At 38.7% G+C, this 17,290-nt stretch overlaps 1 protein-coding gene across 1 annotated transcript; it reads right to left on the bottom strand.

Annotated features, from left to right (window-relative positions):
* Nucleotides 1-1,871: 1,871 nt before the first annotated feature.
* LOC129250291 (uncharacterized) lies at nucleotides 1,872-5,179 on the bottom strand. Its single transcript, XM_054889927.1, has 2 exons — nucleotides 3,176-5,179; nucleotides 1,872-2,249 (listed from the first exon to the last, which is right to left on the bottom strand). Exons 1-2 carry the CDS (start codon nucleotides 5,177-5,179, stop codon nucleotides 1,872-1,874), a joined length of 2,382 nt encoding a protein of 793 aa, XP_054745902.1.
* Nucleotides 5,180-17,290: the final 12,111 nt, after the last annotated feature.

Here is a 17,290-nt window from a genome sequence, read left to right on the forward strand (position 1 = left end):
CATTGGCATTGGGTTTATCAACTTTTGATAAAAAAAAATTAGCTATTGGGGGCCTTATACCGTAAATCAAATAATGTAAGGATATATAATTTTGTTTTTACATTACATAGTTATTTATTTATATACATATATATATATATATATATATTTTTTTTTTTTTTTTTTTTTTAAACGACAATGTGTGTATAAACATTTTGAAAAATTTTTTTTTTTTTTTTTTTTTTTTACATTTGATTAAATTTTTTTTTTGTTTTTCAAGTTAATTCATTTATTGAGTAAGCATATTAGAAAGTATATTATATCAAATTCAACCATTTTCATAATTTAAAATGACTTTCCGAATCATTTTGTTTTTTTTTTTTGCTTAATATATTCATTTACAGGTTCATCTCTAAATTTTTATAAGGCAAACATATAACCAACAGAAACCAAAGTGGTTTAATTCTCGCCATGTAAAGAAATAATTTATTGTATTTTTTTTTTTTTTTTCTGCGAGCGGTTAACGCTTGTCAGCCTATACTGTCTGCGTGAAACACGCACAGTTTTTTTTTGTTTTTATTTATTTAATTTGCTTACGCTGTTGCAGCAGGAATTCCAATTTAGAGATGCGTTCCCAAATGGAGCAAGCCTTTTTCCAAGGTGGTGGTGGCTGAGTGTTGACTTCTCGGAGGAGATATCCAATCTCTCGCTTAATGCGCTGGGTATAGCCGCCTCTGCGCTTTGGCTTCTTTATGATTGGGATGACTGGTTCTTGATCGGCTGGTTTCTTTAATAAATGGTTTCTTCTCCTGTACTCCTCAATGGAGATAGCTTTCGGCCCTTCTGTGGTCATCTATCTTCTGGTCTATTGGCCAGACCAGGAACTTCACGCAACTGGTAGATCTTATTGGCTGATCAATACCAGGACTTTGTTATTATTATTAGTATATTATATTATATGCTTTCCGCCACTTGTGCAAAAATCTTAGCACCAAGCTGGACTTTGGAATAAGCATTTGAGCTTTCCGCCACTTGTGCAAAAAAATCTTAGCACCAAGCTGGCAGGATCGCCATGTAATGAAAGAATATTTATTTGAGTTAAATATATATTTATTTGTTTATCGTTCCAAGCTAGGCATCCAGCTTGGCGAACGATTATTTTCTTTATTGTGTCTTACATACTAATTACAAGCGTTTTTATAGTAACTTTTATCAATGCAAGCCAACAACAAATTTTCGGTGTTTACTTGTGTAATATGATTCTAGCATTCACGCGCCGCGCATATAATAATTACGTTAGCTATATTTGCGTTTACTTTCAAGTGTAATGAACCTTTTAAGAAATATGATACTTTATTTAAACGGCACAGCACAGTGAATGCATAAGTGGACAATAAAATAAAAACCAAAACAAAATGTTTATGAATATTAATGTTAAGGCATATCCGACTTATAATCATACTACATTACTTTGTTTATGTTGCATATGTGGTCGGGTTCAACGACATTGTTTGCGCGCGGGTTGCTCGGTGAATTCATTGCGAGGGAAGTTCGATGACTTGGCTGTTAACTAGCCCCCCTTTAAGATTGTTGCCGTCCTCGGTGACACTTAACTCCTTTACCAGTTCTTGCAATTTGATGGAAGATCTTCTCCGGTACCAACATTGATAGATGATGCCAATACAGCCAAAGGCAAGGCTGAGTGTTACACCAACCATGAACCAGACTCTGGGAGTCCCTCCGGAAAACATATCGTCTCTTAACTTCTGAATTATATGCAGATTGTGCTCATTCATCCTTTGTAACATTGGTAGGCTGAGCACTTGGTCGTGTCCTGTAATATTCAGCAATGGTGACGCCACGATGCCTGGACTCTTGTTTACAACACCATTTTAGTTAATGTATGTGGTCTCGTTTATAGTCGCAATACGTTCAAATGTGATGAGATGCGTGCCTTCAATTGTCATCACTGGGCCGTCATCTACTCTTACTCTTGCTGATACTTCGTTGACAACGATTATTCCTTCGTCTAATAGGGTAATCGGTTCCAAGTGGCTTGGCTGTGTGTGGCATAACGCTGAGCCTGCGGAATGTAAACCGCTGGCGCATGTGTCGTAAGCAGATTTCTTGCAGAACGTCGCACAGTTGGTTGTAGCGCATTCTGTCACAGCTAGGACTCCATCGTCGCATTCAGCTACTATGTTATCATGTACTTGCAGAATGGTGTTATTGTGGGCAACAGGATATATCATAACTTTCTTACAAATAGTCTTAACATTAGGATATTCAATTATTATGTGGATTACTCTATTTGATTGAAAAATATTTTTATATTTGATACTGCCATTAAACTAACTATTGGAACCTCTGCGAGCTGTTCGGTAAAAATTGATTTTAAATCTTCGTAGTCGAGAATTGCGGGGTTTATGATGTTAGATTTGGCGAGCGTTATAGTGAACATAAGGTTTTGGATTTCAGTGGTTAACATTATATTTCGTGCAAGTAAAGTTTCATACAAATGAGGAGAGTCTACGAACTCGCCTTTTTTTTCTTTAATTAATTTATTTACTGCATCAGTTAAAAGGCTAATTTGTTTCTGTGCTTCAGTGATTACTATTACTTGTCTGTTGTTTGATTCTATGAGCTCGACTTCGGTAAGTTTAATCTTTTCTAAGTCTGATGCATCAGGCGTATCTGCAACGATTTTTAAGGCTGTTCCTAGAAAGTCTAAACTTCTGGCCATTCTATGGCGTACCGTTAAGCTAGATAAAATATTCTGAATATAGTCGATATCTACATCTAACAATTTTCGCATGTGTGACTGAGGGAAAAGTTTTGATAATTTAATTGTATCATCTATAATGCTCACGAAATTACATAAATTTGTAGAATGTCTCACGTAACTATGTTGTTCCCATACAAAAACGTTTCCGTCCAATATCGGAATGTAGCTTGCGTGCGAGAAATCGGTGATGCGTGCGTGAGTTGTGGATAAGAGTATGAGGGTCACTCCGATGAACCTGTATGAAATCGTATGCGTTATGACCTATGTTTACCTCACATTGTCCTTATGGACCACCCTCCCCTTAACAAGTATAGACGTTCCCAGGTCTGCTTGTACGGCGCCCTCTGTGCACAAGGGAGATAGTTTGTTACCTAATCTTTTGTTATTTTTGAGGTAAACTTTTTCTCCTACATCAAACATCCTGTTCTGTCTGTTCGGGTTGCATCTAGCTAATTGATCTTGCTGAGCTTTTATTAGTCGATCTTTGTCAATGACCAGCCGTTTATTCTTATTTCCGTTGGAATCTATTCCTTTCTTATCAACAACCCAGACTGGGCTATTATACGCAGATCTTGGTGGCCTTATGATGCCATCTTTCAACAGCTGTGCGACTTCGTTGTTTACAAAATCTGACACGCCTACTGGGTATGGATAGGGCTTTGAATATACCTCCTTATTGTCTACAGTCCGGATCCTGGCGACGACTGAAATATTGTAAGGCAGTGCCTCGTTAGAGGTCGCGAATGCACTAATTCTCTTCAGTATCATTTTCTTGAATTCGCCTTTTACGGAATTTGGGACTACGATATCATCGACACGTGTAAATTTCACGTTATCGCACGGATGGTGATTGAGTATTTCCGAAGTATTACCGTAGTTTATGCTGTTTTCCATCAGGTCAATAGTTACCCCCGCCTGCGTGAGCAGATCGAAGCCTATTATAGCATCAAAGGTGTCAAGGGTATCTAATATGAAAAACGTGGCAACTTTCCCAAAAATTACTATTGAACATTTTTTTTGAATTTTACTGGACCCGTGAATGGAGTTCACAGTAAAAGGGGTGTCGACTGGTGTTACGTTTTTTAACTCCTTTACGGGTTTAATGTAACTTTTTGCCGCCCCGGTGTCGATAAGAATCTTTAATGTTTTGCCAGCCAATTGACGCTCGACGAACGGCAATCGGGAACGACCTCTTAAAAAATTTAATAAATCGTTGTCCTCGGGTTCGCCACTTTCGTCATCTATTTCAGCACGCGCAGTTTCGGCCATTTCTTCGTATTCTTTCTCGTCTTGGGTAGGCGCTCGTTGCGTAATATTGTTAATCTTTTGGCGCCTATAGCCTGACGTGCGTTCTGAAGTGTTATGCCTTTTCCGAGCCCCGTCTTGTGTCGAATAGCCCTGTGGCTTTCCCCAATTGGTCTGTTGTCTTAACTTGAACATCGAAGGATCAACGTCCATGGGTTGAGCCTGATACTTTGATTGTGGCTCTTTGTCATTCGCTAGCGTTTTAGTGTCAGCTTGCTGTGCCCTGCTTTGGCCTTGATTTCCCACAAAATGTGGATTTCTTTCCTGGCCCCTGCCTTGTCTAGCTTGGTTACGATTGCCAAATCTAGTATTATCGCCGCTATGGTTTCTTTCTTCAATTACTTTAGCATAAGATGCAGCAAATGCGCTTCTTTCGATGCTATTTTCAGCCTCACGGGCCACTGCTAATGCAGATGGCAAATCCTTGGGTTTCGCTGGGATTACTAAAGATTTTAGGGGCCTCCTAAGTCCTGCCATGAAAGCGTGTAGTGCATCGTCTCTAATTTCTGCACAAAGAATGGACGCAGCTTGCTCGTCATGAGTCATTACTATTTTATTTGTGACCAGAGTGAGCTTCTTTTCTACCTCATCGTAATATTCCATTAAGTTTAGGTCACCCTGCCTAACCAATTCTAGTTGCTGCCTAAGTACGCGCAAGGATGTTTTGTCTGCGTACGAGCAGTCGAGCCTAGCGATAATGGCGTCAAAATTAAGCACTGTATTGTGCGACGTAAGGATGGCACGAGCTGGACCAGTTACTTTGTTTTTTAAAATGGCCACAGCCTCGTAATGCGCCTCGCTGCCTACGTATCTTTTGAAAATCTCATATGCGTCTATAGCCGCCTGTCGCCACGGCACGTATTCCTCATGATTTCCATTGAAGCTAGGCACTGATTTTACAATGTCTAACTTCACCTCACATCCCACACTAGGGTCAATTGTTACTCTCTGGTATGTTTCAACTTGTGGGGTCTCTATTCTTAATGCATTAACCTGACCTCTAACTGTTTCAAGTTCCGCTCGGAACTCGTCTTTTAGTCTCCTCTCTTGTTCGAGGAGCGCACTGTTTACCGCACCTTCTATTAACGCTTTTAGTAATGTCGGCTCCATTCCTAATTGACTGTTTCTTCCTCACTGTCGTACTCTATCTTTATATTTCTATAAGCCCAAGTCATGAGCAGCCAATGAAGCGAAAGTATCAACTTGTTTCTCTTAACAAAAAAAAAAACTGCACTTGCACGTCAATAATTTCGCGACTATACCGTAATGGTCACTTTCGCATTGCCAATTTATTCACAATTTTTTTTATTTAAAATAGTTTTTCGTAAATACTTTTTCTAATTTTTACCGAACAGTCACTTACATGTTCTTGTTTAGGGCCATGGTGTTCCTAGCTTAATAGATATCGTAAGATTATCTAGTTCCAGTTAACTCTGTTGGGCGCCAGTTATATGTTGTACACTTTCCCTCTGGAGCAGTGATGATGCCTTGGTCCAGCGGCGGGTGTTGCTGACACGTCTCAGCTACTTCTTGATTCTAATTAGCTTTTTGATGGTTATGTTGGGGGATTTGACTTCGTCCCCTTGTTGGACTATTGGCCTTGTGGCTCAACAGTGTAAATTAATAGATCAAATATTAACGGCGGCGTGCCGGAGTAAAGCCAATCGTTCTTTATTGAATAATTGTCTGGACAAAACTGATTATAAGAATGGGGAGTATAAAAGACTAAAGCTAAGTACATAAATGGAAAACATGAATCTAAACCTAAATACATAATAAATATATAAAGATTATGCCATGGGTTTGTGTGTGGTCAGTAAAACCGACTCAGCATATTTCGGTCAGAACTCCAACGCTTGCGACATAACGGAAACGACTGGTCGTTGCTTCGACCCACATTACTTTGTTTATGTTGCATATGTGGTCGGGTTCAACGACATTGTTTGCGCGCGGGTTGCTCGGTGAATTCATTGTGAGGGAAGTTCGATGACTTGGCTGTTAACTTATATGTATATATATATATATATATATATCATGCATTCACAATATAGTGAAATCTAAATACACCCATCAAATACAAATCTGTAAACTCAAAATGCATACAATCAAACATACTTTACTGAAAATCAAGCATTAATATATATATGTATATAAATATATATATTACATATATCCATAAATATACCTATATACATATATATATATATATATATATATATGAATAGACGTATATAATATAGAAATAATTTGTAAAATTTTGTATTTTTATTCATTTATTATCTTCTAAAATTGTTTATTTATACGATGTCTGGCAGCACTTCGGCTGGTTGTAGTAACCAAAATAGGAGGATTCTTGGTCAATTTTACAATTTTTAAAATCAAATAACTTAAAAACTACAAGTCGCCTACAAGTGAGGTTTTAACTTTTAGAAAATAGAATATTCACATTTAATTTTTCTTGACAAATTTTCAAAACCCACACAACCAATTAATAATAAATCGAATGAATATATCAAAGTTAACCACATTTTACACACACACCCAAAAACGAGAAAACTATTCAGAGAATCGAATGGAAGAATTTATAAAAAATTACAAAAGGTTGAGACATAAAGAAGAGCCTAAATTCATAAAAAGGAAATAAAAAATGTCCATACATCCAATATTAAACGGCCAAATAAATTTTCACAGTATTGGAAGAAACAGGCTCCACTCAAATTAAACTAATATAAGAGAAGTGGAAGTAATAAACGAAACAATTACGGGAATATATTTAATAGATCCAACCGAAATAAATGTATTAATCTCACAAATCGAATCCAATATTAAAAATTTTGACGTTCTCCATAAGGATTTATTGCTCAAAGAAATAGAACTACTTAAAGGCAAAGTTAAATGAATTAAACCTTCGCCAATGAATTTTAAACAAAAATTAGGACTTTTAAATATTGTCGGGAAAACAAATTAATGGCTATTCGGCACCATGGGCGACGATGACCGTCAAGAAATTTTACAGCATTTAAAAGTTACGAACGAAAATAATCATATGCTTATGAAGAGGAAACAGATTTGAAAAACAGCCAAAATTGTGAATAATATCAAAATTGTATGTTACAGTATAATAACAAATTCGAGATCCTAATCTTGGACGATGAAACTTTAATTGTTAAGAATCCAATAAATGAAACTGTTTTACAAAATTGTGACGACAAGAAAATCACATTTAATATCAGTGTGCAACTGTAAAATAACCACGAAAGATTTTTCTTCAAATTAAAAGAAAAATTGTAAATTAATTGAATGAATGAAAAATAATAACAAAATAAAATATCATAGAAATGTTTCTTATGGAATAAGCACTCTCTTTTTTGTAAGCACTGTAATATATCTTGTGATATTGTATCTAAGAAAAAATAGTAGAAAATTAAGATTCTCGACAAAATTGAAAATACATTTGAGCATGTGGAACTAGAAGCCATTAAAGAAAAATATGGCTTGAAATAAAACAAAACATAGGATCCAGGAGAATCTTTTTGCGATAATCTTATATTACATTTAAAAACAAGTACAAGAAGAAATAAATTTAACAAATATGAATCATCATTTGTTTTAGGAAATAGCGATAAGAATCCATATATTCAATGTAGTCATGTCTTAACATTTATATTAGTTTAAGATAATAAATAAATGGAACAAAGAGGTATTCTGTAAAATCAAATATTGATTAGAAATACATGCAACAAAGAAATTGAAATCTAACATAGTAATAGAGAATTTTCAAAGAAAGTCAGTCTTAAGATTCGCATCAATCAAAACGATTGATTTTGTTTAATAAGTTATTTAAAAAAATAATATCTTCTCTTTTGATTTAAAATATGCCGACTTCGAAGATATAATTCGCGCAGGCAATTGTTGTTGTACTATTAACTAGCACTTACATTGTTGTTCGTATGTTTAATCTTTTTTGTATTTGGAAATAAATTCGGTATTGATTTATTGATTTATTGATGTTCACAAAATTTGCGCTTTCAGTTAAAACAATACAAGTAAACTACACAAACAGAAGGGCAACCACCGAACAAATAAGCGGTGACAATTCCGACATGCATATTGTCACATATAAAGAAAAAACGAAATGAAATTGAAAATCGTTTTAATGAATTGTACTGGGTGCTTCAACCTTGGTCCAAATTATCATAGAAAAATGAAAAACTTGTTTATCGGACGACAATTGCACCAATCTGGAAGTTTGGGACACCGCTAAAAAATTTAATCTACAACTGCAACGAGACCTGTCTCAAATACTTAGGACCGCGAGTGATGCACCTTGGGACATATATACCTAACGCGGCCATGACATCGATACTATTGTCGAGGCAATACAAAGTGTAAGCAGAAATCTACCCAAAGTCTGCTTAATTGTTAGACACCAACATATCTTGTAAAATCTACATATGTATAAGTATATTTTCAACTACCATATTCGTATTTGGCACTGTTTGTTAGTCACTTATTTTACATGCTATGTATTGGTCCATTGGCCCATCAATGCCACTCTCATTCTATTCTCTAAAGGCAGATGTAATATTTATAAAAGCAAAGAAAATAAAAAGGGTGAAATATGCGGAAATTCTTTCCATTTCAATTCAACCGGGCTATTCGGGACATGTTCTTCGATTTCGAATATATATTTTCAAATATACTGCTCTCTGGTGAAAATAATGAACGTATTGTTTTGTCCGCCCGAAAATAATTTTTTTTCAAAATTTATCGGCAATTTTGTTCTTCGGCTCAAAATCGATTTTTTTAATTATATAAGAATTTTTTTTTTTTAATTGTTCATAATTTAGTCAAAAATGAACAGCTTTTAATGATTTTCTGTTCAAAATAATCGTCATTACTTGCACGAGCGACTTCATGTGCAAACAATAGCAAAAAAGTAGTTGACATTTTTTTATTTTGCAAAAAACAAATAGAGCGAAATTTTTTCGAAATTCAATATTTCAAAAAGTGAATTCTTTTTTTTCAACTTTTTTCCAAATCAAGAGGGCACCTTAAACTTCAATTGAGCTGAATGCCCAGTTGCTAAAATCAGTTGTTTTTGAGTATTGTATTTTTGAGTAAAAAACTTGTTTCGCGCTTTTTGTTTTTTGCAAAATTCAAATTTTTAAACTACTTTTTTGTTATTGTTTGTACATTAAGTCGCTCGTGCAAGTAATGACGATAATTTTGAACACAAAATCATTAAAATCGGTTCATTTTTGACCAAGTTATGAACAATTAAAAAAAAAATTCTTATATAATTAAAAAAATGGATTTTGAGCCGAAGAACAACGCGACAAATTTCGTTGAAGTAGAGAAGAAACTGAGGGAGGTCTTGCAAACCTTTCTGGAGCAGAAGCAATGATGTCAAGGAAATAACTGCTTGTACGCGCCGCACATGCTAAGATCCGGCGATATTTTGGCGATTTCGCGCCCCAAAACAGGACGTTGATAATCTCTCTGACTGGTGCACAAGGAACAAACTGGATCTCAACTTTAAAAAGTGTGCTGTGATGTCCTTCTCGAGATCGCGCACTCCCTTACCTGCATTGTACACACTCAATGGTAATAAAATAAGGGAGGTGGATGACATCAAAGACCTCGGTGTCACGATTGGCACCACACTAACTTTCCACAAGCACTTAGACGGAATAACTCAGAGAGCTTTTAAGATATTCGGATTTATAACTAGGAATAGTAAGGACTTCAAAAACCCCTACTCCCTGATTTGTCTTTTCAAAACTCTAGTTTTTCCAATACTCGTGTATGGATCCATAATCTGGTCTGCATACACTGAAGCAGGCATTACTAGAACTGAAAGAGTGCAGCGTAAGCTCTGCAAGACCTTAGCCTTCCGGCATTCATCATCAACCATTTCAGCCACAGAAGATATCTACATTTGGTACAACATCAACAGTCTGCGGGATCGCCGTCGAATAACTGATCTGGCGTTCTTCTATAAAGTGGTAAATGGTATTATTGATGCCCCGGAAGTACGCAGCTCCTTCGAGTTTGCCCCGGCTCGTCTCATTCTTAGGAATAGTCGTCTACTGAAGACAGTCGCTACCTACAAAAGCTACGTCTATCACGGCCCGTGCAATAGAATAGCCATCAGCCTCAACTCAGTTCATTGTGTTCTCGATTTCTATGGTGGAACCTACGATACTTTTCTGCGAAATACCAAAAACATCATCCTATAGTAATACGCAGATTTTTTTCAAGAACCTTCTGTCCCGTAATCTTTATCATTGTATTTCTTACCAGCCCTCTATAAATTCTGATTCTGTACTCTCTTTTATATTTGTATGCATATTGCCGATTGGCATTTGTTTTAATAAAATAAAATAAAATAAAACTTAATAATTTAGTTTTGCATCAAAGCGAGTCGAATTTTACCCGAACATAGGGTGAAGATAATATTATATAACGATAATACTCCGCATATAAAATTCATGTTGGTTGGTTGGTTAGAATGAATCCAACTAGCGCTTTCACACCATTTTGTTTCCACATCCTCGTTACCAACTTGTTTAACAGTTATTTACAGCATGACTACATCCAGTCTGTGTGATTCAGGAACCTTATCAGGTTGTTGACATCTAAGCAAGGCAGTTGTTCGAGACTTTCGAACAACGGTTTCTCCAGGGTAAACATTCTGTCCTTCCATAGGGCGGAGCATTCACAAAGGAAATGGAAGATTGTTTCCTTTTTCTCCGGTTGCTTGCAGCTGTGACACTATATGTTGTGAGGGATGCCCATTTTGGCTGCTTGTTCTCCGACAGACAAAAGGCCGTTCATGTTTAACAATGTTGATGATTGTTTGAGGTTGTAGGTGGGTTTTGTTAGTTTTGCATTTCGTCTGGTCTCTCCATTTTTTGAATCCGCGATTCGTAGGTATTTAGGGAAATTGTGTTCTTGACTGCACCTAATGGTGTGAATACCGATTCTGCAAGAGCGTTACTCATGGCAGATCCCCCATTTGCCAGTTCATCCGCTTTTCCTTCAACATTCCGATGTCCAGGGACCTAGATTGAGGTAACATTATGTTTTTCACTCAAGGTGGTGGGGCTATTCGTACTTTGTTCCACCACCATAGAGGTTGTTGTAGCTTAATCCAGATTGGAGCTCGGCTATTCGTAAGAATAGCGATATTGCCCTTAAAAGAAAAATCTGCGATTAGTAGTCTAAAAGCTTCCCCAATTGCAATTACTTCCGCCCGGAAGACACTGCAGGCATTATGGAAACGCACAGATATTTCAATTTTAGGTCTATGAGAAAATATACGAGCTCCGACATCGCAGCCCATTTTACTGCCATCCGTATAGACTGTAGTGTCGAAGTAGTTTAGTGAGAATCCCTTTTTCCATTCTTCCTTAGATGGAAAGAGAGTGGTAAAATCCTATTAAATGTTACCGTCGGGACGATGTAGTCAGTCCTCTCCGAGGTTAACTGAGTTTGTCGCAATAATAGACTCGCATGGCCATAAATTTTTTTCTTTCCAGCGACCCGCTTCATTTAACCGAAATGCACTCATGGTTTCCGTGTTCTTTATATGTAGGTCTATTGAAATAACGTGTGTCAGTGCGTTGAGGGCCTCCCTAGGGAATGATCTGATTGCACCGACCGTTATTGCAGAAGCTGATCTTTGTATTCTGCCGAGTAATTTGGTGTTGTAATCTCTCCCAAGACCTTTCCACTAGACTACTGAACCATACGATAAAATTGGTCGTATTACCGCCTTGTACTACCATAATGTGTGTTTAGGTTGAATACCCCATCTTCTTCAGCATACGTTGACATATATATAAAACAATCTCTTCTTGCCTTACCCGTTCTTCGATGTTTAATTTCCAGCTAAGTGTGGAATCCAAAATTACCCCTAAGTACTTTGTACTGGGTGAAAGTGAGAGAGTTTGTCCGTTAATATTTGGTAGGGCGAAGATAGGTACCTTATATCTGCAGTGTTGTGCAATTGATATTCTAGAGGTTTCAGCGAACTTCTAATGTGCATATCTAAAGACCGTTCAAAAGTTTTTAAAAGGAAGGACAACAGACTGATTGGCCTAAAGTCTTTCGCTGATTCGTGTCTTTTCTACCTGCCTTTGGTATGAAGACGCCTCTAACAAGTTTCCATCTCTTTGGAATAAAACCTAGGTTTAGACACGGTTTGAAAATTTCCATTATGCATGGTAGATTACTATCAAGAGTTTCCTGTAACATCTTAGGAAAGCTCCTATCAAAGTCTGGAGATTTGAAAGGCGAGAATGATTTGATTGCCCATGCGACCTTCTCTTTCGTAACTATTACATCGACAAGATGCTGTGGGTCATATTGGCCGCCGGATTCTCCTAACATCAATGTCACGAGCGCAACATCCCGGAAAATGAGTTTTAAGAAGAAATTCAAGAGATTATTCTTCCGTAGAAGTCCAAGTACCATCTTACTTCTTTACCCAAGAAGCCATTGTCTCCGACATTCTCTGTAGAGTTGCCAATTTCCTTTCGAGTAACTGAGATTAAAATTTGATCTGGCTTCTTCCCTTAATTTTGAGAGCTCATTGCTCTACCTAAGAGGATAGAATTTTTTGCTTTATTTAATTGAACTAGATTTTTTGTAGGCTATACTAAATTTCTCTTCAACAGATCATGGATCGGATCATTCCGTGCTTGGAAAGTGAAAGTCGGGGTTGACCCCTGTTACATTCTGTTAAGTTAGTATCAATGATAAATTCATATAGGGACTCACCTCGATCATTCGTTTCGGTGCTACCCTCGCATTGGTATCTCATCCTAGTATAAGGATATTGCTTTTGCTGTCAAGCACAAGTCAACGGGCCTTGTTAAGCGGTGCTGGCTGATCGTGCGCCAGATGGAGGCAATTTTGACTCTGACGCCATCAGCAGCCTCCATTTCGATGACCGTCACATCCGATGAGCTGTAGGATTGGATTAAAAATATGTTTAAATGTTTTTTTGCTACAATACATGCTCTGGGGTTACCCTGGGTCCGCTTATAGTACAAGTTGTAGTTTTTCCTGTATCAGTACGATGTCTATTTATGATTTACGGCTTCTGCCTTCTGGGTGGTGTGGAACGTTACGTACACATCGACCAGCTTTTGGCACCTTGCCTTATTGGTCGCATCTTTGGGATGAGATTTACCTTCTGCCTCTTTATTGCTTATTCTGCTGAGAATAGCGAGAGACCTCTGGTACAGCTTATACCTAGACGGGCCTTTTTAACGTATTGACGTTCTGCCCCTTGGATTGATTTAGAGTTGATAGCACGTTGTGGCCCACAGCTTTGCCATCAACTGTCTCTTGAATAGGAGCCAAGAGCTCGTCCTCCGAACAACCTGAGCTTGTTGGTGCGCGTCCATTTGTCTGTCCGTTTTGTCAGTGGATCCGTCCGCTTGTCCGTCTACTTGTCCGTCTGCTTACCTGTCCGTTTGGTTGTGTTATCCGATTTTTTTGTTTTTGTTTGTGCATTAATCTGTTTCTTACGGTCACCCGCCCTTCCGGAGGGCTGCCCATGCCGCCATGTGCGGTGACCAATGAGGATATAGGGGAAATAAACGGTCCGCCATGGAAGCGCCCCATACCATGGTAAGGCCACCGTTACAACCTGAGGCGGCCTGATATCAAGAGTGCTCCGTTAAGATATCTAATTTTATCCCCCGGCTGCCAAACGTACTCAATAGGCTCAGGTCGCGTTACATCTTGGGTTGAGGGAGTTTTTTTAGCGAAGTTTACGACATCGATCTGTGTTGTTCGCAGGAGATAATTATTCTCCTACTCCGGTCCAAACACTGCTACAGCGCTACGAAAGGCATCTGCTGACGGCAGTATCGCTTCCTTGTTATATAGAGTACTTGATACTACTCTCACTGATGAGGAAAAGCTACTGGCGACATATGATCCTAACAAAACGGTGGTGGAGAGGAAGCCTAGTAGCCATGTTACGGGCTTTTCAAATTAACCTTCACCACTCAAAGGTTGCGTCCGCCAACCTCATAATCCACCTGGCCAAAGGTGGACATAATATTGTCCTGATTCAAGAACCATGGGTATCACATGGACTTGTGTGCGGACTGAGGACTCAAAAATATAAAATGATAGGTACTAAACTACAGATTTGCAATTAAGGTAATAAACCTACTTTTGTCATTAGTAATAGACAGGAAGTGTTAGACGCTACTTTTGCTTTTGATTCCGTTATACACAGAATCAGGAACTGGAAAGTTTTGGAAGAATATTCCTTCTCTGATCACAGATATATCTCTTTCGAGGTTAGTAAAAATTTACCGAAACCTAAGCATGGTAGAAATATCAGGAAAACAGAATAGGAAAGGTATGTAGATTGTATCCGGGTTACCCTAGGAGCACGTCCATCTGTGGTACCACAAAACATAGAAGGACTAGAAAATTTTGTTGACAAGATTATCTACAACCTGAATGCTGCCTTAGCGGAAGCCTGTCCCATAAGAAGACTGAGGGGGAAACCCAAGCCTAACTGGTGGACGGTTGAACTAAGCAAGCTTCAAAAAACAAGCAGAAGCGCTTTTAATGAGGTAACCGAAACACGTCTCGCAGAAGATCGGAAATGCTATAAAGATGCTCTAAAAATCTACAAGTAGGAAAAGAGAAATGCCCAAACGCTATCTTGGAAATCCTTTTGTGAAGAGGTTGAAGGGGCAACTGACGCCTCCAGACTTCGTAAGATCTTAGCGGGAAGTCCTCAAAATTGGGAACTGCTACAGAAAACTGATGGCACTTTCACTACAACCAGTAAAGAGTCTTTAGAACTTTTACTCCACACTCATTTTCCAGGCTGCTCAGACATTACTGGGCATGAGATGGAATATACAGTACACTGTCGTGAAGTCAGAATAGACGCTACATCTGAGGATAGGCTCTTGTGGGCGATTGAAAGTTTCAAATCTTTTAAATCACCGGGGCTAGGTGGCATTTACCCAGTGGAACTGCAAAAGGCCGCCGGATATCTAGCACACTAGTAGCCCGTGTCTTCAAAGGTTGATTACTTTAAATTTGTCAAGGCTTTTGACAATACTGTAACAATAGACGGTGTAATGACGAAACGTGCCACAACGTACGTAATGCTGTTGCTAACGAACGACTCGCTAGAACCTTTGGCGAAAGGCGAAGGTATTATAAACTACGGTTTTGGCAAGGTGAGAGTCAGAACCTATAAAACAAATGCTGATGCCATCGACCAATTGGCCTCAGAGATTGAAGCTAATGACGCTGAGGAAGATCCAATTGAGTCCTCAAGCGAGGTCGAGAGCATCGACTTAGAAGGGTACTATTCATCAGGGTTTGAGCTCACAGCTAGACTTAAGATAATGAACACGAGTACGACAACTGGACTTCCCGCTGGTTCGAGTACAACGTACTCAGAAAGAGAGCTCCTGAGCGAGTCACAAGAAGATGAGAGTGCAAAGAATGCGACTCCTTCAAATAAACCTACATCATAGCAAGCTAGCATCGCAAGCCCTAATTGATCGCATGGCAGTCGACAACCCTGATTTTGTCCTCATTCAGGAGCCATGGATCAATGGAGAGCGTATCTGCGGATTGAGGACACCGAAATATAGGCTATACATAGCGGACTGTGAAGGTAAATCAAGGTTTTGTATTATGGCAAAAACAGAACTAACTACATTTATCATCCACAAGTATAGCAATATAGACACAACTACGATAAGCTGGAAGGCAGATGGTAACAAATAACAGCTTTCGTCTTTTTGTATGTGCACACGGAGATCCAGTAACGTCGAACCTGCTAAAAGAGCTGATACTGGACAGCGAAGCTCCAACCACAAGCCACAAACTACTATTGGGAGGCCACGCAAACGCCCATCACACTACCTGGGGTAGTTCAGATTTTAACGAGTTCAGCTCTGCAATCGCGGTAATGAGCCTACCTTTATTGTACGTAATCGTCAAGAAGTTCTTGATATTACGTTAGTTTCAGACTCTATTATAGATAGAATAGTGAATTGGAGGGTACTCAATGCACATTCATTCTCTGATCACAGATATATAGAATGCGCTCTCCAGGAGGAGGTCAATCATCCTAAGGCACTAAAATTCAGGAGCCAAAAAAGGAAAACAAACTGGCTAAGATACTCTCAAGAACTAGCAAAACGTTTGCACATGGATCCCCCTTTCAACCCTTCTAGCATAGAGACATTAGAAAACCTGGTCTGACTAATTGCTGCAACCAAGCCCTGCATAAAGCTTGTCCAGCAGCTAGGAATAGAGGGAAGAATAAGCCACTCTGGGATAATCCCTACGCAACTACAACAAACATTGGGCAACACTATGAGATGGTTGGTAACCATATTCAGAGCAACATTACTACTAAATTACGTCCCCCTAAGGTGGAGGGAAATCAGGGTGGTTTTCATACCAAAGGCTGGTAGGAGCACGCATACGAAACCTGAAGACTTCAGACCTATTAGCCTTTCCTATTAATCTATGCATACTCTAAAGGTAGATCCACAGATACTGCATTAAACTCACTAGTTTCAGAGATAGAGAAATCAATAGAGAATAAAGAATATTCTCTGGTAGCCTTCCTAGACACAGAAGGCACTTTCAACAACATTCTACCGGAGGCAAGCGTAATGACTGATTTGGGTGTCGCCGAGGGCGTTGTGAAATTCACAGAACAGTTGCTACTACACAGGTTCCTAATTTCGACGTTGGGCCCCTCGACGATACGCTGATCTGTCAAGATTGGTACCCCTCAGGGCGGTGTACTTTCTCCTCTGCTGTGGATTCTGGCAATGAATCAATTGTTGAAGAGTCTGGAAGAGAGGAGGATACACGTAGTGGGCTACGCAGACGATGGTGCAATATAAATTAGAGGGAAATTCCGAAATACCCTCTGCAACATAATGCAAAATGCTTTGAACGATGTAAGCCGGTGGGCTGCATCGACTGGCCTTGGGGTAAATCCCAACGAAACAGAACTAATCATGCTCACCAGGAAATACAGGATGCCTGTTCTAAACCCCTTCCCTTGAGGGAATCGCTCTCTCAATTGAGGAACAAGCGAGCTACCTAGGACTAATATTGGATAGGAAGCTCTCGTGGAAACAAACGATTAATGAAAGAGTTAAAAAAGCAGCCACAGCACTATATACATGCAAAAGA

This window comes from Anastrepha obliqua, chromosome 6, assembly GCF_027943255.1.
Source record: "Anastrepha obliqua isolate idAnaObli1 chromosome 6, idAnaObli1_1.0, whole genome shotgun sequence".
Classification (NCBI taxonomy): Eukaryota; Metazoa; Arthropoda; class Insecta; order Diptera; family Tephritidae; genus Anastrepha; species Anastrepha obliqua.

Bases quoted from the DNA above. Each gene is read 5' to 3' on its own strand.
- LOC129250291 (XM_054889927.1), bottom strand. From the start codon at position 5,179: ATGGAGCCGACATTACTAAAAGCGTTAATAGAAGGTGCGGTAAACAGT. The intron at 2,250-3,175 runs GTAGGAGAAAAA...CCTAATGTTAAG, and splicing joins GACAGAACAGGATGTTTGAT to ACTATTTGTAAGAAAGTTAT.